Source organism: Entelurus aequoreus, linkage group LG05 (genome assembly GCF_033978785.1).
Source record: "Entelurus aequoreus isolate RoL-2023_Sb linkage group LG05, RoL_Eaeq_v1.1, whole genome shotgun sequence".
NCBI lineage: Eukaryota > Metazoa > Chordata > Actinopteri > Syngnathiformes > Syngnathidae > Entelurus > Entelurus aequoreus.
The window spans coordinates 60,357,501-60,382,252 of NC_084735.1; the positions used below are offsets into that span (position 1 = coordinate 60,357,501).

A 24,752-nucleotide genomic window follows, 5' to 3' on the forward strand; every position below is an offset into this window, starting at 1 on the left:
TGAGCTGAACACATGTAGTTTTTTGTTATGGTTTAAGAGACCCTTGAAAAGTAAAGTTTTTTGAACATTATAAAATATAGTAACAATTACTTTCATCTTTTAACGTTGATGTTCCAGGTAATTTAATGTTCAGTAAATGTATATCATAGGGCAATATAAGCTTTGGCTTCCGCCCATTCTTTTTTCGGTCATTCTTTTTCTTTTCTTTTCTGTGTGTAAATGTGTATGATTGTTAATATGTCTAATTTACTGTTAAACTGCTCACACAAATTGGTTGATGGTTGATTATATGACCAAAATAAACCTATTTCATTTATTCATTCATTATCTATCGCACTCATAGTTTTATTCCATTTTGCATGTAATTATTCCTATTGATTTCTTCCCATTTCACTCAAACAACTAAACAAACAAACAAATAAACAAACTTGCCGCTAACCACAATCAACAGCATACCATTTACGAATACCTTCATTTGTCACTTTCTCATCTTTTCTTCACTTTCGTTTTCCTTTACAAACAACATCCTGTATCCATCTCTTCCTTACACTTCACACAATGTTTCTATTTTCTGTTCTCCTAGAAACCATTCACATAACGTAAGGTTATAAACATCCTTTTCCCATATTTTCTCAAACCATCCTCTTCACCCTCAATCTTCCTTCACCTGCTCTCTCTTCCTCTCTCTCTCACCCTCTCTACTTCTCTCACAATACAAACACAATTATCCAAAATAATCAGTCTTATAAAATAATTTTAGCTTTAGATATGATTTAGGGCAGTGGTTTTCAACCTTTTTTCCCAGTAAAATAAAGAAATAAAATACAGCATAATGTCATCATTTTCTGATTTATTAAATTGTATAACAGTGCACCATATTGCTCATTTGTTGTGGTCTTACTTGACTTATTTGGACAAAAAAAAAATATAAGAATAACTAAAACGTTTTAAAAATTAAACAAGTGATTAAACTATAATAAAGATTTCTATACATATAATCAATCATCAACCTTCTTTGGATATTGTAATAGAGATCCATCTGGGCTCGTGAACTTAATTCTAAATATTTATTTTGTTGAAGAATTATTCTTCTATAATTATATTCATAAAGGATTTTGAATTGTCGCTATTTTAAAATATTTAAAATCTCAGGTACCCCCCCTTTTTGTCCGGGCGGAAACACCATACCCTCCTTTGAGAACTACTGGTTTAGCCTATAAAAAATCCTTTGTCTCATACATCATTAGACTGTACAACTCCTCTTTGGGGGGGGCTAGGATGACAGAGAATGCAAAATAATAACAGTGCAATACTTTTTTATATCATGGTCGTTAATGCCTAGTTTCTCTTATTTTACTGTTCTATTTTTATTCTCCTTGTAATATTTTTCTATTTTGTTTCCATTTATACCCTTATTAGTCACTGTTTACTTTTTACTTCTTCTTCCTGAGGGAACTCTCATGAAGGAATCAATAACGTTTTATCTGTCTATCTATCTATCTATTACTAACCAGAGCACAATTCATGACGTCATGCTCATCTTGCAGACAGTTATTTCCATTTAGTTTTATTCTCTACATGTAATTCTACATGCACCAATGTCACATAGAAATTTGCTTTCTTTGTTATTTATTTACATTATTATTTCTGGTTTACTTGCTGTCTGTTTACTTAAGTTCTCATATTTTGGTCTGTCTTCCTTCTGATTAGAATTTGTTTAACGCTTCTCTACGTTTTGTTTTGACTATGGCGCTGAGTGTTGGCGACTCTCATCGGTACTTCTTCAGACTACATGTTTCACAGTTTGCACAGATGTTTTTTAGAAGTTTTAGAATATAAATTACAATTTTACTTCATCGTGATTATTCTTGAAATAATTAAAATGTCAATATAAATAAATAATAATTTTACCTTTATTCAATTTAATTCAATTTTATTTAATGTGTTTGCTATATCATTATTAATTCAAAGCTACAATGTGTTCCAACCTATGATGTGCGTGTGTGTGTGTGTGTTTGTCTCAACTTCCACACAGGAACTGGATGGATCAGATAAGCAACAAGGCTCTTCAATACCGTATATTACACACATAATTAATGACTAATGAATTTAACAATGCTTCAATGTCCCAGTCCAAATGTATGTATTGATATTTAAATGTTTATTTATTCATATACAGTATATTTAATTTTTCCTATTATCAAAACCAACCTGTCAGCCTTCTCTTCAGATTGAGTACAGCTGTCCACTATATATATTTATATATAGTTTTTTATTTATTTATTTATTTATGTATTTATTTATTCTTTAAACCTAGCTCAATGCTAAACTAATCCAATGCTATGCTAACTCAATGCTAACCTAGCTCAATGCTAACCTAGCTCAATGCTAACCTAGCTCAATGCTAACCTAGCTGTGTCACACCTCTTCGAACCAAGTCTCGTGCAGCTGTCACTCACACAGCCTCGTCACAATGACACACTCTTATCTCAAAATGTCTCCCAGCTGAGACTCCTTTTTCTTTTATATGCGTCACACACGCACTCACACACAGAGAATTTACCAGAGAGCGAGAGCCTTTTTTCCGTATTTATAGTTTCAATGCCTTCTTACAACTATAATATCGCACAGTCACAATCACCAGCACAGTTAAAAACAAATTCAAATGACTGGAATTCGCTCGCAGCGCCAAAGAGGGGGAGTACTGGGCTTCCCTGCTTAGGCTGCTGCCTCCGCGATCCAACCTCTTGATAAGCGGAAGAAGATAATTAAATGGATAGATCATTCACTCATATGTTTTCTGTACATAAACTTTGTCTACTTTCTCACAAGCACACACATTTTAGACAATTTCCCAACTTTTACAGATAGCAGGGCTGTGAGAAAAAGCGTGAAGGGAGGGGAGGGGAGGGGTGGGGGGGCTGGGTGAAAAAAAAAAAAAAAGGAAGGGGAGGAATTAAACCAGATAAGAAACCAGGTGCTACACAAAAGTTATTAAATTACGCATACATCTAAATGTACCAACATAAACTGACTCACTCAATACACACACATTTCAGCATTCATCATTATACACACACATTTATAAATTACAATACCGCCCCGTGTCCGGACAAATATAAACAACTAATGCACGCGTGCTTTTGTGGAATCGGCCGTCTCATTAACAAACACAGGTCCCTTCATTACTCATACAACGGCGATTAACCCGTTCAGCGGAGCAGCCCCTGGTTTTACTCCCTGACCAATACACGGCAACAGCATAAAAGCACCATAGAGTCACTGATAATCACCCAATGCTCTACAGTCATCATGTTTTGGTCAGTTCCATACAGTTTCACCAAAGCTTCACCAAAGCTCCACCAAAGCTCTACCAAATGGAGCCCGAGACGCCACCTGTCTATTCTGCAGCCATTAAACAGATTCGTGACAACTTGGCTCAGTTGATCTCCTTTACCGGAGTCACTGAATGGTCACCTAATATGAGGCTTTTTTACACGCTGAGTCACAAGGACTAGGGACCGCTGCAGTTTCCACATAGACAGGTGTCTCGCACTTTCACAGATGTATCAATTTTATATGGGCCAAATGTCACACCAGTTAGCAAACCTTGCCTTAAATTTATCTTTGTCCAACTCTGGCTAATTCTGATGCACTTGCAGAAAGAAGCATCCTCTGCCAACAACGACAGAGGATGAAGAGGTTAAAAGAAATTTTTCTTCTCACATCGTCTATGCTTCAAAAACACTCCAAACCACCAAAATTCTATTAACAATCCCCTTATAGCTAAAAACAAGAAATCACAAGTTTTCAACAAACACACAGACAAATGATCACATATAAAACAACTCAATCCAACCATAATTTACCCCATTCCACATTGTTTTTGGAGAACCTGACTTTTATCAAAAACAGGTTCAGCAATTAGTCTTATCGATCCGGCTCTCTCCAGGCAGAAAATGTTTACACTTTAAAGCAAACTGCTTACCTTGCGATGCGTGCATGCAACACACTGTCTGCCTGACAGAGAGAGCGGGTGCGGCTGTCGACCTGTAGCTTCTAAACCATCCTGTTCGTGACGCCAATTTGTGTAGTGGATTGTCCGAAGCTTAAGCAGGCAACAAAAGTAGTTTAGTACAACAAATTTATTTATCTATTATCAGAAGCGAAAGGTTGAATTGAGTTGGCCGTGCAGACAGACCACATGGACTCCAGAGCAAACAAGACACACACAAGCCAAAATCACTGTCGAGTTCCGGTCTTCTGCCATTTTTTATATGTCTCTTGTTCGTCACTGTTTTTTATCTAGTGCGTCATGATTGTTTTGTTTTGGTTTTGTCTGTTTCAAAACAACCTTGTATCTGTTAGTCATATTTGGAAATTCTAAACATTCTGTAGACAGGTTGGCATAACTCCATATTCACCTTTGTCCCACAACTGGTCCATTCAATGGCACAAAATAGAAGAGAATTGAAAATGAGCGGACATTCTTAAAAGACAAGAAATATAGGTCAAAAGGTCAGAAATTCTACGACGCGTAAATGTCACGCTCAACGTAAGGCCAGCTAGAAGGACTTACTGACATCAACTCGTGATCTGATTGACTATCGCAACTATCTATCAACTGTATGTGCCCGTTCACTTACAGTGCATAGACGCCTGCACTGTTGATTCTGAAGGCCCCAGGCAGATTTTGTACAGCATGGCAACATAAGCCAGCTGAATTCTGATTGGATAAAAACTCAAACCTAAAAACAATAGCGCTGGAAGGAGCATAATGTGACATGAAGAGAATATGAATACTTTTAGATATTTAGGGAAAGTAAATAAAAAATTACTTTTATCTTTAATTATGATCATTATTTCTGGTTATGTTAGGCCAGCAGAGAAGGCCTTGCTGGCCCACATATATACATATATATATTAGGGCTGTGAATCTTTGGGTGTCCGACGATTCGATTCAATATCGATTCTTAGGTTCACGATGCGATTCAAAATCGATTTTTTTCAATTCAACACGATTCTCGATTCAAAAACGATATTTTCCCGATTCAAAACGATTCTCTATTCATTCAATACATAGGAATTCAGCAGGATCTACCCCAGTCTGCTGACAGGCAAGCAGAGTAGTAGATTTTTGTAAAAAGCTTTTATAATTGTAAAGGACAATGTTTTATCAACTGATTGCAATAATGTAAATTTGTTTTAACTATTAAAGGCCTACTGAAACCCACTACTACCGACCACGCAGTCTGATAGTTTATACATCAATGATGAAATCTTAACATTGCAACACATGCCAATACGGCCGGGTTAATTTCTAAAGTGCAATTTTAAATTTCCCGCGAAACTTCTGGTTGAAAACGTCTCGGTATGATGACATTTGCGCGTGACGTCACGGAGTGAACGGAAGTATTCGGACACCATTGGATCCAATACAAACAGCTCTGTTTTCACCACATAATTCCACAGTATTCTGGACATCTGTGTTGGTGAATCTTTTGCAATTTGTTTAATGAACAATGAAGACTGCAAAGAAGAAAGCTGTAGGTGGGATCGGTGTATTAGCGGCGGACTACAGCAACACAACCAGGAGGACTTTGAGATGGATAGCAGACGCGCTAGCCGGTGACCTCACCTTGACTTCCTCCGTCTCCGGGCTGCCGACCGCATCTATGATCGGGTGAAGTCCTTCGTCGCTCCGTCGATCGCTGGAACGCAGGTGAGCACGGGTGTTGATGAGCAGATGAGGGCTGGCTGGCGTAGGTGGATAGCTAATGTTTTTAGCATAGCTCTGTCGAGGTCCCGTAGCTAAGTTAGCTTCAATGGCGTCGTTAGCAACAGCATTGTTAAGCTTCGACAGGCTGGAAAGCATTAACCGTGTAGTTACATGTCCATGGTTTAATAGTATTGTTGATTTTCTGTCTATCCTTTCAGTCAGGGGTTTATTTATTTTGTTTCTATCTGCATTTAAGCACGATGCTATCACGTTAGCTCTGTAGCTAAAGAGCTTCGCCGATGTATTGTTGTGGAGATAATAGTCACTGTGAATGTCCATTTCGCGTTCTCGTCTCTCATTTTCAAGAGGATATAGTATCCGAGGTGGTTTGAAATACAAATCCGTGATCCACAATAGAAAAAGGAGAAAGTGTGGAATCCAATGAACCCTTGTACCTAAGTTAGGGTCAGAGCGAAAAAAGATACGTCCTGCACTGCACTCTAGTCCTTCACTCTCATGTTCCTCATCCACGAATCTTTCATCCTCGCTCAGATTAATGGGGTAATCGTCGTTTTCTCGGTCCGAATCGCTCTCGCTGCATTGTAAACAATGGGGAAATGTGAGGAGCCCTTCAACCTGTGACGTCACGCTACTTCCGGTACAGGCAAGGCTTTTTTTATCAGCGATCAAAAGTTGCGAAGTTTATCGTCGATGTTCTCTACTAAATCCTTTCAGCAAAAATATGGCAATATCGCAAAATGATCAAGTATGACACATAGAATGGATCTGCTATCCCCGTTTAAATAAAAGAAATTCATTTCAGTAGGCCTTTAAATGAACCAAAAATATGACTTATTTCATCTTTGTGAAAATATTGGCCACAGTGTGTTGTCAAGCTTATGAGATGTGATGCAAGTGTAAGCCACTGTGACACTATTGTTCTTCTTTTTTTTAATTTTATAAATGTCGAATGATAATGTCAATGAGGGATTTGTAATCACTGCTATGTTGAAATTGTAACTAATATTGATACTGTTGTTGATAATATTCATTTTTGTTTCACTACTTTTGGATTGTTCTGTGTCGTGTTTGTGTCTCCTCTCAATTGCTCTGTTTATTGCAGTTCTGAGTGTTACTGGGTCGGGTTTGGTTTTGGAATTGGATTGCATTGTTATGTTATTGCTGTGTATTGTTTTGTTGGATTGATTAATTAAAAATAATAATAATAATCATTTTTTTAATAAATAAATACAAAATAAAAAATCTATTTTTTTAAAAATGAGAATTGATTCTGAATCGCACTACGTGAGAATCGCAATTCAAATTCGAATCGATTTTTTCCCACACCCCTAATACCGGTATATATATTAGAGCTGTCAACGTTAACGTGTCAACGCATGTGATTAATTAAAATAAATTATTGCGTTATGAAGATTAATCACTTCCGGGTTAAGCCTTTGTTACATGGTCTGTGATTGCGAGAATGGGCGGCCCACTTCGCTTCAAAACAGAACTTTGGATAAAGATTTGTTATTCAAATGTTAAGTGCAAATGAATAAAATGTATTATTATTATTATTATTATTATTAAAACTAAGGTAACTTGTTGGTGTTGCAGCAACAAAAAGTTTTTAACATGGACATGCACATCAAGTTTGAAATACCATCTTAAAGCGAATCCCGCACTCAAGGATGGCCCCGACAGTGTTTCCAATCTTCTTCGTGACTTTTTTGTAAACAGCTTCTATCTAGTGACTTTTCCCGGTGATATTGGAGACTTAGAGAATATTTTGTGTCTTGAAGTCTCTGAAGTGAAAGCAAGCAGCATTCACCACCCTCGGCGTGCAGTGACGGCCTCTGCCCATCCACAACAAGCAGGGGAGAAGGCGACCCCGGGCAAGGTTACTGATTCAATGTTGTTAACATTGTTTTACAAACCCCGTTTCCATATGAGTTGGGAAATTGTGTTAGATGTAAATATAAACGGAATACAATGATTTGCAAATCCTTTTCAACCCATATTCAATTTAATGCACTACAAAGACAACGTATTAGATGTTTAGTCTCATAAACTTTATTTATTTTTTGCAAATAATAATTAACTTAGAATTGCATGGCTGCAACACGTGCCAAAGTAGTTGGGAAAGGGCATGTTCACCACTGTGTTACATGGCCTTTCCTTTTAACAACACTCAGTAAACGATTGGGAACTGAGGAGACACATTTTTTAAGCTTCTCAGGTGGAATTCTTTCCCATTCTTGCTTGATGTACAGCCTAAGTTGTTCAACAGTCCGGGGGTCTCCGTTGTGGTATTTTAGGCTTCATAATGCGCCACACATTTTCAATGGGAGACAGGTCTGGACTACAGGCAGGCCAGTCTAGTACCCGCACTCTTTTACTATGAAGCCAAGTTGATGTAACACGTGGCTTGGCATTGTCTTGCTGAAATAAGCATTGTAACGTTGCTTGGATGGCAACGTATGTTGCTCCAAAACCTGTATGTACCTTTCAGCATTAATGGCGCCTTCACAGATGTGTAAGTTACCCATGTCCCATACCATCACAGATGCTGGCTTTTCAACTTTGCGCCTATGGTTATTTTCCTCTTTGGTCCGGAGGACACGACGTCCACAGTTTCCAAAAACAATTTGAAATGTGGACTCGTCAGACCACAGAACACTTTTCCACTTTGTATCGGTCCATCTTAGATGAGCTCAGGCCCAGCGAAGCCGACGGCGTTTCTGGGTGTTGTTGATAAACGGTTTTGGCCTTGCATAAGAGAGTTTGAACTTGCACTTACAGATGTAGCGACCAACTGTAGTTACTGTCAGTGGGTTTCTGAAGTGTTCCTGAGCCCATGTGGTGATATCCTTTACACACTGAGCAACAGCTTGTTGATGCAGTACAGCCTGAGGGATCGAAGGTCACGGGTTTAGCTGCTTATGTGCAGTGATTTCTCCAGATTCTCTGAACCCTTTGATGATATTACGGACCGTAGATGGTGAAATCCCTAAATTCCTTGCAATAGCTGGTTGAGAAAGGTTTTTCTTAAACTGTTCAACAATTTGCTCACGCATTTGTTGACAAAGTGGTGACCCTTGTGTACCGTTTGCTTGCCTAACAGAATTGCTATTGTGACATCTTGTGGACACATATACACCAGCAGTTTTTTTCATTAAAAAAAATCAGCTACCTTTTAAACTTATCTCGTGGGTCGCAGGCCAGATAAAACCTGTTTGCGGGCCTGATTCGGCCCGCGGCCATACGTTTGACATCCCTGATTTAACTAGAATTTGCTATTCTGGTCAGAATTGCGTGGGATTGCCTTATGTGTGCAAGCCGCCAAATCGTCGATACGTGTGAGTGGAACTGAAATGCTTCAATATCCAGGGTGAGTTGAGTGTGTGGATGTTGGAACGGTTCAAATCGGTTGAGAAATGTGGGATATGCGGTCCCCTCCAAGGTTTCTCATTGTATCCCATATGGTTGAGTTTTTTCTTGCCCTGATGTGGGCTCTGTGCAGCCCTTTGAGACACTCATGATTTAGGACTATATAAATAAACTTTGATTGATTGATTGATTGATTGTGTATTTCCCAGTCATTGTCAATGGGGAGAAAATTACCGGAAAACCGAGAATTGTGTGAAAGTGAAAACATGTTTTGCGTTCCATATATGGGAAGAGCAGTGTGGGTGGATGGTTGAAAGGTCGTAATCAGGTTTAAGAATTTAGAGCATTCTAGAACAATGAATATGTCCATTCCAATGGGAATTCCCTGAAAATGTGGGGATTTCAGGAAAACCGGGAATGGTTTAAAATATTGATTCTGGCATAATTGTCCTAGATTTTATGAATGGGTTGGTGTTGTAATTTTAAAAATTGGTTGAAAAATGTTTACGTAGGGAATTGAGAATCTTGGAATTTCAGGAAAATCAGGAATTTTTAGGAAAAATAAAATAGGTAACTTTGTTGTCCTAATTATGTGAAATGTTTTGATGGTGGAATGGTTGGATTTGACTAGAAAATGTGAACTGTGAAAACTTTAGAAAAGGAGGTGGAAATAAGCTTTAGAAAACCGGAAATTCTGGAAATTCCTGGAAATGTTTGGAACCTGGAAATTTGCTAGTTTCAATGTGTTGACAGTGAAATGGTTGAATCACAGGTTTAGAATGTGACTTATTTGATTTAAAAAAATGTTACTATTTGACAGCCCTAATATATATATATATATATATATATATATATATATATATATATATATATATATATATATATATATATATATATATACTACCGTTCAAAAGTTTGGGGTCACCCAAACAATATTGTGGAATAGCCTTCATTTCTAAGAACAAGAATAGACTGTCGAGTTTCAGATGAAAGTTCTCTTTTTCTGGCCATTTTGGGGCGGCATGGCGTAGTGGGTAGAGCGGCCTTGCCAGAAACCTGAGGGTTGCAGGTTCGCTCCCCGCCTCTTACCATCCAAAAATCGCTGCCGTTGTGTCCTTGGGCAGGACACTTCACCCTTGCCCCCGGTGCCGCTCACACCGGAGAATGAATGATGAATGAATGAGTTGTAAAAATGAATGATGGGTTCTCACTTCTCTGTGAAGCGCTTTGAGTGTCTAGAAAAGCGCTATATAAATCTAATCCATTATTATTATTATTATTATTTTGAGCGTTTAATTGACCCCACAAATGTGATGCTCCAGAAACTCAATCTGCTCAAAGGAAGGTCAGTTTTGTAGCTTCTGTAACGAGCTAAACTGTTTTCAGATGTGTGAACATGATTGCACAAGGGTTTTCTAATCATCAATTAGCCTTCTGAGCCAATGAGCAAACATATTGTACCATTAGAACACTGGAGTGATAGTTGCTGGAAATGGGCTTCTATACACCTATGTAGATATCGCACCAAAAACCAGACATTTGCAGCTAGAATAGTTATTTACCACATTAGCAATGTATAGAGTGTATTTCTTTAAAGTTAAGACTAGTTTAAAGTTATCTTCTTTGAAAAGTACAGTGCTTTTCCTTAAAAAATAAGGACATTTCAATGTGACCCCAAACTTTTGAACGGTAGTATATATATATATATATATATATATATATATATATATATATATATATATATATATATATATATATATATATATATATATATATATATATATATGTATATATATATATATATATATATATATATATATATATATATATATATATATATATATATATATATATATATATATATACCGTTAAAACCCATACCCTTGATACACATTTGACTACATTTCATTGTTTATTATCCTGCACTTTTTGTTTTTGTTTGTCAAAAGTGTGTAAGCTTTACTTTATGAAGCACTTGTTTTCTTCTGTTGCTTCAAGCTATCTTAGCAATTAACTTAGCTATTAGCTTGCTTGTTGCTGCTTGTTCTTCCTCTGTGTGTAACCTCATCCTACAATCTTCCAACAATAATAAAACTTAAAAACTGTAGTTTATTTGTGAAAATGGAGGATTATTGACTTTGATGTGCGGCTCCACACTGTGTATGGCGATAAACAGTCGGCTTAGGCTAGCCACTTCTTTGGCAGCTAACTCTTCCGATCGGCAGACTCAACATAAAAAATAGGAATCGACATTTAAAAATGCGGGTGATTCCGGGAGAATCGGAATGTAAGACCCAGTTCTCATCGATGCCCGATGCCTAACCCTGTTTATCAATTGTACACAGTCTTACTGTAGTAGATCGTCCATAACACGCACACTAATAGTACTTTGTAAAAACTGTTTATTAGTACTTATTTGGAATTTTAAGGGACGTTCGTTGATTTGTCAGTTAAAAAATCGATTTGGCAATTTGCCGTGCTCCGCCAAGGGCTGTATTAACACCGAACACAAAACCTGGTCATTCGTCATTCATTCGCCATGAACCCTAAGAACCACAGGGACAGGACACAAAAATGTAACATGGTACATTTTTCATGGTGGAATTAAACACAGAAGCATGAAGGGCTCATCAAAGAGCTACACAGAGGCACGGCGGTTGATGCAAAGTAGAAGGTGGAGGACTCCGCCATCTTTCAGGGAGATCCGTGGTGATCAAAACATGTTGAAAAAGGCTTTCTGCCATCGTTTCACACGGGTCACGGCGGTTTGAGAAACCCCATGACCAAACTGCCAATGTGTGATCGCCCTTTAGCAGATCAGGCCAACAAAAATAACATCTGTCGGTCCATTCACATACCATTTTTAAATGTGTTTGGCAGCATTGCTAAACTAAATTTGAATGTGTGGCTAGCGATTAAATATATTACCCAATAATCCTAGTATTGTTGGTATTAAGACATTGATCATGATAGATTGTGCACCTTCCTTAGGACAAAAAGTGGCCATTCCACCAAACTTCACCAGCGTTCCGGTCGAGGTCAGGGATACCATCGCAGCCCATCAACATCTTCAGGCCGCCACTCGCACACGTCCGACAGAAAGAAGGAGGCATCACGGAGCAAACAGAAAGCGAGACACCGTAGCAGCTCTTGGAGCAGCGAACGCTCCTGGGACCGTGGCCCCAGCAAGACCAGGGCTCCTAACGCAAGACAGAATACCTCCAGGTTAGCACCGTATCACTCACTTCACTTTTCTTACCTGCTCTGACTAAGTTCCATGTTACACAGAGAAAGGGACAGCCAGAACCGCTGTGACAGCGACACTGACAGCCGGGCCCGACGCCGCTCTCGGAGTTACTCGCCCATTCGCAAACGGAGGAGAGATTCCCCCAGTTTCATGGAGGCTCGCAGGATTACCAGGTATATAAACAACCTACTTGCTAGATTAACTTTCCACCTTGTACCCAATGAACAGTTTGTTATACGGCCTGCAGCGAGCACAACCAACATAAACACAAAATAAAATGAGTTATTAAGAAATAACCATCATCTACCTCGACATACTGAGAATGAATAAATCTGCTTTTACTTAGTTATCCTTCCCAAACTTTTTGCACTTACTTAATTATGATAAAGTTGTGTTTAGTTTAAAGTGGATAGGAATGACCAAGGTGAAATGTGCTGTGATCTTTCACCCCCCAGCTCTTTAGGGTTCCGATGTCAAGACAACAGGATGCAGCTGAGCTGCAGCCTGGTTACTGTGGTAACTGTTGCCAGGCAGCGGGACCATGATGGTCTGACTCCTGAGCAGTAAAACACGCGGAGAGTAAAGCTGACTTCTACTTGTTTCTTCTGCTCCTCCACATCCTTACTGCAATTCACAGCAACTCTGATGCTCCGCCCACTCACTAATGCAGTATTGCCCAACCTTTATTGAGCCAATGCAAATATTTGCCATTAGAAAAAATCTCAGGGCACGCCACCAAACAAAAATGGCGGATACACAAATTGATTATGTACCTCCTGCCATCTAGTGGAGGAGCATTTAATTGGTCTGCCTGTCACTGTAATAGCTAGATGAACAATTACTTGTGGTAGTAATGATAACCTGCACTAATGTACGGCACAGTGGTTGGGAATCACTGCAATGGTGTAACAGCCCTTTCTCCGCTTGCATTGCCCGAGCGTGGCGGACACACATCCAAAGCAAAGCTGTAACACTTTGATTGCTTCCATCACAAACTAATTGTTATTTGTAGGTTCTAACGGCTAATTAGTTACCTTACAGGAAGTGATTCCAGAGTGGCTCTTAATAACACAATTCATGTGCTAAAACTAACTACATGCTTTTCTCTGATATGAGTGTGCATCTTTTTAACCCACTTGTTACTGTGCTGGTTATAACCATCTTTGTATCTTAACAATGATTCCTTCTCTCTAATAACATCAGATTTGACGCTGAGTGTCTTAATGTTGACTGTTGACCTTCTCTCCCCACCCTCAGTGCCCGGAAACGTCCAATCCCGTACTACCGGCCCAGTCCTTCATCGTCCAGCTCCGACAGCAGTCCCTCGCGCTGCAGTCGCAGTCGGAGTCATAGTTACAGCAGCTACAGTCGCAGCCGGAGCCCCAGCAGGAGCAGGAGTCCAAGTGGAAGCTGGAGTCGCAGCAGGAGTCGCTCTCACAGTTACTCCAGCCACAGCAGTTCTGACAGCCCCGGCTTCTAAGGGGAAAGCCAAAATGAAACAAAGGAGACTGCCATCGGGTTTGTTATCTATTCCTTTACATGGTCCAAACCCCAACCACCACTGCAGTCTGTATATATGTTTTGATAAAAATCTGAAATTGCTACTTACTGTACATACAGTAAGAATACTGTACATACAAGACCAACATTTTTTTTTTAATTTGGCAAATGGGTATCTTTTAGCTGGAAATCAAACACAAGACTTTTAACGCGCTCTTAGACATGGCTATTTAAAAGAAAAATGTTGATTACACTAGGCCAGGAATGTCTAAACTGCATGACGACAGTTATTAAAATGAAAGGATAGGGGGAACTTTAGTGCATTTTGTACATAATGGGCCTAATCTTCTAAAGGTTTGCTTGTATTAAAAGTAGGGTTGTGCATCTCTTTGTGATGGACGATTCGTTACACATCTAGATACATATGGATTATGATATGATAAAAAAACGCTAAATTCTAAAAACAGAACGATTTGATAAGATTTTATATAGTGTACAAACGATTTGATAAGATGCAATACAGTGTACGTGACATCATCTCATTTGCATAATGTATGGCAATGGACGCTGTCAAAGTGAGTTTAAAAAAAATTATAATTATGATTAAAACTGCAGATTACCTTTTTTCTTTTGATTCTTAGTTGTATTTTTTAATCAATTTTGTTCTGAATCGATAAATGTTAGAGTATCAAATTCGATTTAAAAAATGGAGGGTTGTGATATTCACTAACAAACCATATCTAATGACTAGCTCATTAACATGAACGATGCAATTGGGACGTTGCAGTGATTTTATATTATCTTGACATGACATTAAAGAAATATTTATATCTCGCTCTTTAAACCAAGGTGGAAACAGTGGCAACTTTGCACATGCGCATTTTATTTGCAGTCTGGAGGCATGTGGATCTCCTCTCTGCACTGACATGATTAGCTCGTTAGCAAGATGTTCGACTTTTGTCACAGAGAGACACACACGCACATAGACAATTCCGAGATAAGTGACTAAGGCTGTGTACAGTAGGCAAATCAAATTAGGTGATTTCTTTAAGTGTGACAATAAAGAAACATTTACATTTAAAATTCCACTCAAAACTTTCGGCTAGGAACTCAGAAATTCCGACTTCCCATTACAAATGGAACGCACCATAAATGTCCAGAGGACAAATGTTTTGCGCATGCGCGAAACGCTGCAATCCCCTGCCTGTGAGGTTCTCCACTCTGCTCGCAGCACCCGCCACTGCTCGTTGATGACGCTTTTACCTCACTCTCCAAGACTCAAAAAAAGTCTCCAAGACACAAAAAAGTCTTCAATAACACCGGAAGAAGCAGCTAGATTTGTCGCTAGTAGCTGTTAATCAAAAAAAGTAACCAAGAGGATTGGAAAGTCACCAGATTTAGCGACAAAGTCGCCGAGTTGGCAATACTGTGCCCTGAGAACAACACCGTAGCAACAAGTTCTGGGCGCCCATAAAAAAAGTTCTTCCTGAAGAACCCCCTGGCTTAGGAAGGAGGATATGGCCTAACATTTATACTCTAAACAATATTTTATTGGGTATATAGAAAATAATAATACCATTAGAAAACGGGTCACAAAGGCTCCTAATTTGGCTGCTGACATCCATCCATCCATTCATTTTCTACCGCTTATTCCCTTCAGGGGGGTGCTGGAGCCTATCTCAGCTACAATCGGGCGGAAGGCGGGGTACACCCTGGACAAGTCGCCACCTCATCGCAGGGCCAACACAGATAGACAGACAACATTCACACTCACATTCACACACTAGGGCCAAATTAGTGTTGCCAATCAACATATGAAGTAATATATTATCATTTCTTGTATTTAAAAAAATTAAAAATGCTACTTGTTAATTTACTGTTAATAGCTACTTATCGTCAGTTGAAACATAGTTGTATCTACACTTCTTTCAGGATGTAATACACTTTTTCTTCAGGTTTTTCCCGATACTTTATATTAATTTGACACTACAAATTTGGTTATGGTTCCAACAGGACAGTATTGGTCACACCAATACTGATACTTTACATTTTCAAGATCACTAAATAATACAATTTCTGATCACAATTATAATCAGACAAAAACACAAGATCGAGGTGTAATTATTTCTTACTGTTGGCTCTGATTTAAATCATTTGATTTTTGCCCTTAAAGTTCTACTGTGTCCAGGGACTTATTTACTGAGTTTATAAACAAAAAATATGCAGATTTTGGGATATCGATATTGATCTTACACTGTAGTATTGACCATATGCTACTTGGTATCGTTACTATCAATGTGTCGATCTGCCCAACGCTGTGAGCTCCATTTTAGCTGTTAGTACGGCTTATTGTATCTTCCTACGACGTGTAGTGAACATGTTTACCAGTTCTCGTCTTTCAGTAATACTTGCAACAAACTTATCCTTTTTGCTGCCATGGAGGCGAGGATTGCTGACTTAGAAGCAGCTTTCCACTGGGACGGACGTTAGCTGCTAGCTTGCTAGCAAAGGCGCATCAGTGGACAGCTCTGCTGCTAATTACATCTATTCTCGTCTTCAGTAAGGTAAGCTAACAGAGCATGCACATAAATCATTTTGCGGACATTCCTGGCTCTCGTATTGTTTAAAAGACAAACAGTCAGCCGATCGCTAGTCTGGTGCGACACCAGGTCAATGTTTCTACACTCGATTAACCTAAAAATATATATTTTTTAAAAAGTACTGTTTTTTACCGTTTGAAGTGGCTTCTGTCAGCCAAATCGCTCACTTGTCAAACCGGATATCTGGTCACATCGGTTTATCTCTCACAACCCTACTTAAAACACAAGCAAACTTATAACACACAAAGCTGATCTACTAAAGTCGAGCACAGAGGGTTTTGTCTCTTAAGTGAGCAGCATAAGGAGCGCAATCCATTTTGCTTGTTTGTCTTTATGAATATGCAGAATATACAGTATGCAGCAACAATACTGAGAGGAGTAGATGCAAATATGACTATTTAGCTCACGCAGTGTGAACTGTCTAGACTGATTAGTGTTCTGTCGGAATTATATTGCGGCTTTATTTGGTACGTATGAAATCTGTCTGCAAACTGTCACAGTTACACACAAGAGTCTCTCTTGTCTGTAGATGAGGATTCTATATTGCAAAAAAGGGGTTACAGATTATAGATGCTACTTGTTCAACAACATCACACACAGGTTGTAGAGCATGATAACATGAATGTGGAGGGAAATGAGTGTTTCCATGGTCACACAATGCACAAAAAACCACCTCTACACCACTTTTGCACTTGTTATCAATTTTACACGCAGTCTAGTAGTTCACACACAACACATCCACTAATAATACGGAAAATGATATACTGTAGTTTGCACTAAACAACACCTGGTATACGGATCTTAGTAGATCAGGCCCTAAGATGCTATCACAATCCATTGTAGGCCAAAAAAATTACCTGACAAATAAAATCAGTGTAATATTTGATATTGTATCTCATTAATAAATATGTATTTGTATTTTTAGAACAGGCCGTGGGCCAATGAAAAACGAGCTACTTGTTGAAAATGTCTGAATTTCCGGTAGGCATACCAGAAAAACGATTAACATGATGCACTCAAAGCATGCAGTTAAGTTTGTGTGGTTCCCCCCAGTGTGCTCTTTATATCTTATTTCAAATATTTTCATATCCTCCGTCTTTGTCTTGAGAACAGACAAACAGTAATAAATTCATAGGAATAAGCTTTAATGCGAACAAACGTATTTTTATATTAACGCAAGGTGGACAAAATAAAATGTTGACACGTTAAAAGACAGCTGCTACTCCTTATACTTATAATAGTATATAATTATAATGTAATTCGACAGAACACCAGCCCACGGTTGAGCTTTGCAAAATTCAGTTCAGTTTCAGTTTATTTCGAACATGCATACAATACAATGTAATGCATCACATGTTTCCAGTTGTTTCAATACAGCAAGTCCGAAAAGGAGGGTGAAAATTATTGTCTCTAAATTATACTTTCAGATTCAGATTGTTTTTTTTGAACAAATATACAGTTTATACTTTGTAATTATTTATTATTTATTTATTTATGTATTTATTTATTATTTTCCGAGACATTTTTCCCATTCAAATAGTGTTCTTAGACTGTTGACTCTTCCAGCTAAAAGATACTGTTTAACACATCAAAAACTTATTTGAAAAAAACAGTTTGGCCCCAGTATGATTTGATAATTACTTGTGCAAAATATTTAAGGGAATAAGTCAGCACCAACATTGATTTGATCTTCCATAAATTAACCAAAAACTACATCAAGAGCAAATAACATGTTGAATATATACAGTACATGTGTACGTATGTACATTAGCAGCAGGTGCTGAGAAAAAGATGCTTTTTCCCACACTTCCTGAAAGCATCGAGGTGAATCACTTTTTATTTGATTGTGTGAATGCTCCAAAGCATTCAGACATATGCTTTTCTACACCAAAATTCATCTATTTATTATTATTATTTTGGCGCACTCTACCTTCCACATTTCTCATCCGATTCATACCGTTGCAGCTTCAAACTATTCAGCCTATTCAGGAATCGAAGGCTTTCCATCGACAATTCCAAAAATTCCTAGACTTCCCAGAATTTCCGGTTTTCCGGGACATTTTCCCCATTCAAAATTAATTGACCATTTTATAAACTTCCACCATTCCCACATTTTTCAATCGATTCAAACCATTCCACCTTCAACATATTCCATTCATCCTGGACATGCAAAGTATTATTTTTCCAAGTTCAAAAAAATTGCAGGAACTCCCGGTTTTCCAAACCCTATTTTCATCCTTTTTTCTGTCAACTACTCCTTCCACATTTTTCAACCCACTTCAATCGTTCCACCATCAATACATTCCTCTTAATCAGGAAAAAAAAGTAGTTTTTGAAGAGGAAAGATTCCCGGTTTTCCTGAAATTCCAGGGATTTTGTAATACCATTTCTCAGATAAAAATGTTACTACTTCAACTTTTCTCGACCTAAACCAACCAACCATTCAGAACATTTGAATTTTTTCCAGTTTTCAAAAAAATTCCCGCTTTTCCCAAATTCCCAAATTTTCATAAAATTCCCATTTAAATGAATTCAAAGTTCCACAACTCCCACATTTTTCATCAAATTCAAACCATTCCAACTTCAAAATATTCAGCCTGTTCGGGAACTGTGTGCTCTCCTTCAACAATTCTACAACAAATCCTTGGTTTCCAAGAATTCCCAGTTTAGGGGCATTTTCCCCATTCAAAATGAATTGTCCATTTTTCAAACTTCCACAATTTCCACATTTTTCAACTGGTTCAAACCATTCAGCACATTTAACTCGTCCTATACATTGTTAACGTTTCCAGGAATCTCCATTTTTTTTCTAACCTGATTTCCAAACTTTTTTCGTTCGACGACTCCTTTCACATTTTTAAACCCATTTCATCCGTTCCACTGTCAAAACATTCATCTTACTCAGGACAAACAATACAAGTTGGTTTAGGAATTAGATTAATCCCCAGTTTTCCCGAAATTCCAGGAATTATGTAGTACCATTTCTCAATTTAAAAACTTTTATTACTTATCGGTCAATTACTCTTTCTTGACCAATTCTAACAATTCCAACACCAACACATTCAGCTCATTCAGGACATTCATGCTATAATCATTTTCAAAATAATTCCCACTTTTCCTGAAATCCCCAAATTTCCAGGAAGTTCCCGCTGAAATGAATGGGACATTTTTCCAACTTCAACAATTCCAACATTTTTCAACCTATTTCAACCATTCCAACATTAACACTTTCCACTCATCATGGACATTCAAACTAACACTTTCCCAAGTTCCAAACCAAATTCCAGTTTTCCTGGAAATTCTAAAATTCCTAGAATTCTGTAACACTATTATTCAATTATAAATTGTCACTATAAATACATTTCTTAACCAATTTAGCTCATTTAGGAAATTCATGCTATTTATCGCCTTCAAGAAATTCCCAAATTACCAGGAAATTCCCACTGAAATGAACAGGACATTTTTCCAAGTTCCACAATTGCCACATTTCTCAACCAATTCAATTGGTTCTTACACCAACATGTTCAGCTCATGAATTGTATTACATTAAATTTTTAAAGTACCAATGATTGTCACACACACACTAGATGTGGTGAAATTTGTCCTCTGCATTTGACCCATCCCCTTGGCGCCATCTTGGAAGTATGCTAATGTTCCCCTGTCAGTATGCTAATGTTAGCTTGCTAATGTTTTATGGTAGCATTTGATCTAATTTCTTAAGTTTTAACATAATAGTCATGTATTCCGTTAATTGGCGCCATCTTAAAAGTAGCTAGCCTTTCACTTGTTAGTGTGCTCATATTATACACGCTAACATTTTATGCTAGCATTTTAGCATTTTTTTATGTTTTTAAACCTAAAAATAATGGATTTTGTTACTTGGTGCCATCTTGGAAGTATGTTAGCTCTTTCCCTGTTATCATGCCAATGTTTACATGCTAACAATTTATGCTAGCATTTGCTCTCATGGATTTTGTTACTTGGCGCCATCTTAAACGTATAATAAATAGCCTTTCACCTGTTAGCATGCTAATTTTAGCATGTTAATATTAGTATGCTAACATTTTATGCTAACATTTTAGCTAATGTTGTACTTTTTAACCTAATAAGCATGTATTTCATCACTTGCCTTCATCTTAAAAGTAACCTGTTAGCATATTAATGTTAGCAAACTAAGATTTTTTTCTAGCATTTTAGCCAATATTGTACATTGTAAACCTAATAATCATGGATTTTGTCACTTGGCTCTATGTTACAAGTATGCTAGCTGTTCCCCTGTTGGCATGCTGAGTTTGTATGCCTGCATTTTAGCTAATGTGATACATTTAGAGCTAAAATGTATAGATTATGTTACTTTGCAACCTTTTGAAGTATGCAAATTTAGCATTTCAAAATTCATACTACATTTCAGTACAGTTTCTGCTCTTCACCTCCCAAACTATTGTATCCTTTAATCTATTTAAATCTACTAGTATTTCACTTTAGCGTCAGCTCTTCAAGATTCAAACCATTTCAACCTTTAAACAATTTCAAAATTCAAACCCTTTCTGCATTCATCCTACATTCCGTTACCAATTTAGCGTCTGCTCTTTAACTTTCAAACCATTTCAACATTCAAACTACTCTTACATTCATTTTATATTTCATCAGCATTTCAGTTCAACTTCAGCATTGGAGCATTCACACGCAATTCCTTAAGGAATTGCCTCATCTAGTTTAATTGTGTAGGTGTGACAGTCTAGATGGCTGTGTAAACTATGCACTGCATCTATTCCATTGAGTTTCATTGCATGAGACATCAAACAGTGTCACTTTTCACACTTGTCATGTTTGCTATGGGTCAAGCCAACTCCAGTGCACTTCATCAGAACCCTGGAGTGTAACAAACAAGTTCTCTGCAAGTGAAGTCTGGTGCGGTTCAGTTCACTTGCATTTTATTGCAAACACTACATGGACCAAAGATTATTGTTTAAAAAAAAAAGCATGCAGAAAGGACAAATATGTCCAGTAAGAGAAAGCATTAGAAGCATCTCTGTATTTTAGAAGCATTTTGTGAAATCTAAAATGGTTAATATGGCAGACTATATCAATAACCTACCTATTTAACCCAGAATATTGGCATATTACGTTATTAAAGCTGCCCGATCAAGTCCCTACTTTATGCATAATGTTATCTACGGTGCTGCTTTTGGTCCTATATACTGAAATCTTTGTTGAAGAGTACCAAACCACAATTGTGAAATCAGCCTCATAGGATGTGCTCGCCACTTTACTAATATGGTATGCCAGCCACCCACATACGTACACAGGTAGATTAGACATGGATTAATACAACTATTCCCCATTGAAGTATAGTGATTCTGCTGATTATTCTTTTTGACTGATATAGAATGATTACGTGCGTGCGTGCATGAGTGTGTGACAGATGATGGGGCGGCTTTGGCACTATTCAGGAAAACTTGCAAAATACTCCATGCACATGTTTTTTTTATGTGAATGTACTGTATTATTTATTGATATATTTATTTATTTATTGGTCTATTTATTATCAAGTATTTATTGAATCTTGCTTTGAGATTGCTGCAGAAGTCTTTCCACGTTGATGTGTACCGTATGTGTCCATGATGTTTTCATTTTGATCGGTGAACATGGTGGTTTGATTCCAGCTTCCGCCATCCTCGTCACTGCTGTTGTGTCATTGGGCAAGACACTTCACCCACCTGGCTCCCAGTGCCACCCACACCACTTTAAATGTAGCTTAAAAAAGGTAGATAATGGGTTTCACAATATAAAAAGCGCTTTGAGTCTTGAGAGAAAAAGCGCTATATAAATATGATTCACTTCACGCTTGTATTTTTAAGATGATTATGGGCCCAACCCCTGACTGTTTATTTGTTTTGGTATGTCAATGGTTCAATCCAAGATGTTGTTACTTTCAGAGGAACAGAGATAAGTAAACTTGTTTCCAAGGACACCATTTGATGGTACATGGACAAATGTATTGGGACAAAACTCTTGCTTCAAATCAAGGTCCATAAATACATGCCAAGTTTGGGAGAACCTATTTAAACGGGACCAAATGTGATCTGTAACCTCAGGATTAATTGGAAAATTACACAGACTTAATGGTGACCCAATACTTTTGTCTATAAAGTAGTGATGCTCTAAAAGTTTGTACACTGAAAAGTTTTGTCCGAAAATGGCCCAAAACTGCCTTTTCGACTTTTGGCCGAAAGACTTATCAGCGAAACAGCACTACCGAACCAGGATGTTGTAATGACCTCAGCAAGAAGCACGCGATTGTCTGGAGTGGAGGCAACATGTCTGACATGTGGACATACATCAATATATCTGAAAGGGTTAGGTCTGGGTTATTTCAAGATCGCTTATTCCCTTATTTTGCTGTCAATCAAAATATGTATATATATGTATATATTTTTTTTTTGTGTGTTTTTTTTCAAACCCAGTTTTCCAACCAGTTGATTCATTTACAATATAGCACTGCCCCTTTGGTCCATTGTGTCTTTTGCAGTGTACACGTTCAAATTACTGACAATAAACTGAAAAAAATGGGCAAAATAACTTCAGTTTCCCTTTTTGTAAAAAAAAAGTATAGAACAGTCAAAAATAAGAAACTATAAATGATAAGAATACAATACTAGTTGACATTAGTGTTGTGTTATTAAAATGCTGCTTGAGTACTCATAACATGCCTTTATTGAAATATGTGTTTGTGTTAGTCTGCTATGTTCCTAGACTGCCACCCAGGAAGTTATATGATAGCAATAGTAATCTTGATCCTAATATAATGAAGGTAGCTAGAGGCAGTGTGCAGATAAAAGGTATTTTTATATGCGAAAAAACAAAAGAGCAGCTGGTAAGTACTCGAGAAGCATAGGGGAAGCTATGCAATTACAAAAGCTGAACAGACTACAAAGTAAACCAAAACAGAATGCTGGCAGTCAGCAAAGCATTTTACCTTTCGGAAGTAGCAAAAACAGAGGAAATGCATACACAAAATACAATGTTCCGACACCAGCCAGCAGCAACAGCTGAACTTAAATAGACTTTATTACCAAGTGAGAGCAGGTGCGCTGGGAGACAAAAGCTGCTGCATGATACACCCAAGACTACAAAGTAAGGGCGCGGCCAGGAACTAAGCACAAAACATAAGAAAACACAAACAGAAGACTAAACTGGCGCGACAGTACCCCCCGACCGAAAGGAACGGATTCCAGATGTCCCAAAATTAAAAAAAGAACAAGTCCAAAAGCATGGGTGGGCTCGGCAGTGGGTTGCCTGGCCATGTGTCCCTAAAGCCAGACTGTGTTTGGACCCAAATGGGATATACTGAGGGTGACTTGTCCAGGGTGTACACTGCCTTCGCTCGAATGCAGCTGAGATAGGCTCCAGCATTCCCCGCAACTCCGAGAGGGACAAGCGGTAGAAAATTGATGGATGGGATGGATCACATATGACTAACTACACTAGAGCAAGCTCGGACACACCCGAGTTAGTTAAGATGGAACTAACCAACACCAGGCTGGAAAATTCCTGCACACAGCACCTCTTGTAGAAACTCACAATGTTTTTTCTGTAGTGATTGTGCCAGAGACAGACATGCATTCTACTGAGGTGCCACATTATGAAGCACTAAATCCATAACAGCACAAAGGAAATAGTCTCAAGATCCCCACCATATCAATTTCTAGATATGATCGAACTTATTTAAGGTGCACTATGCAAAATAGACGTAACTTTATTAATATCAGTAATACGAATACCATTAACAAAATGCCTTAAAACAGCCCACTACCTATAAAATGGGATTTTTATAAATCAGATCGTTGCCTCCCAAAGCGCTATTAGTTATGCTGTATGTCTAGCATTAAAAGATTACAGTTGGTACAAAATGCAGCTGCTAGACTTTTGACAAGGACAAGAAAGTTTGATCATATTACGCCTATACTTGCTTCTTGTGCACTTAAGATGCGACTTTAAGGTTTTACTACTTACGTATAAAATACTAAACGGTCTAGCTTCATTCTATCTTGCTGATGGTATTGTACCATATGTCCCGGCCAGAAATCTGGGTTCTAAGAACTCTGGCTAATTAGTGATTCCCAGAGCCCAAAAAAAGTATGCGGGCTATAGAGCGTTTTCTATTCGGGCTGCAGTACTCTGGAATGCCCTACCGGTAACAGAGATGCTACCTCAGTAGAAGCATTTAAGTCCCATCTTAAAACTCATTTGTATACTCTAGCCCTCAAATAGACCTCTTTTTAGACCAATTGAT

General features: G+C 37.9%; 1 protein-coding gene across 1 annotated transcript in view; it reads left to right on the plus strand.

The window, feature by feature from the left end:
- Positions 1-23,094, plus strand: part of srrm3 (serine/arginine repetitive matrix 3) — a 102,059-nt gene extending 78,965 nt beyond the window's left edge. Inside the window, 3 exon segments of the mRNA XM_062048516.1 lie at positions 12,101-12,334; positions 12,398-12,529; positions 13,614-23,094. Of these exon segments, the coding sequence (XP_061904500.1) occupies positions 12,101-12,334; positions 12,398-12,529; positions 13,614-13,836 (589 nt within the window). The 3' untranslated portion in view covers positions 13,837-23,094.
- The last annotated feature ends 1,658 nt before the right edge of the window (positions 23,095-24,752 follow it).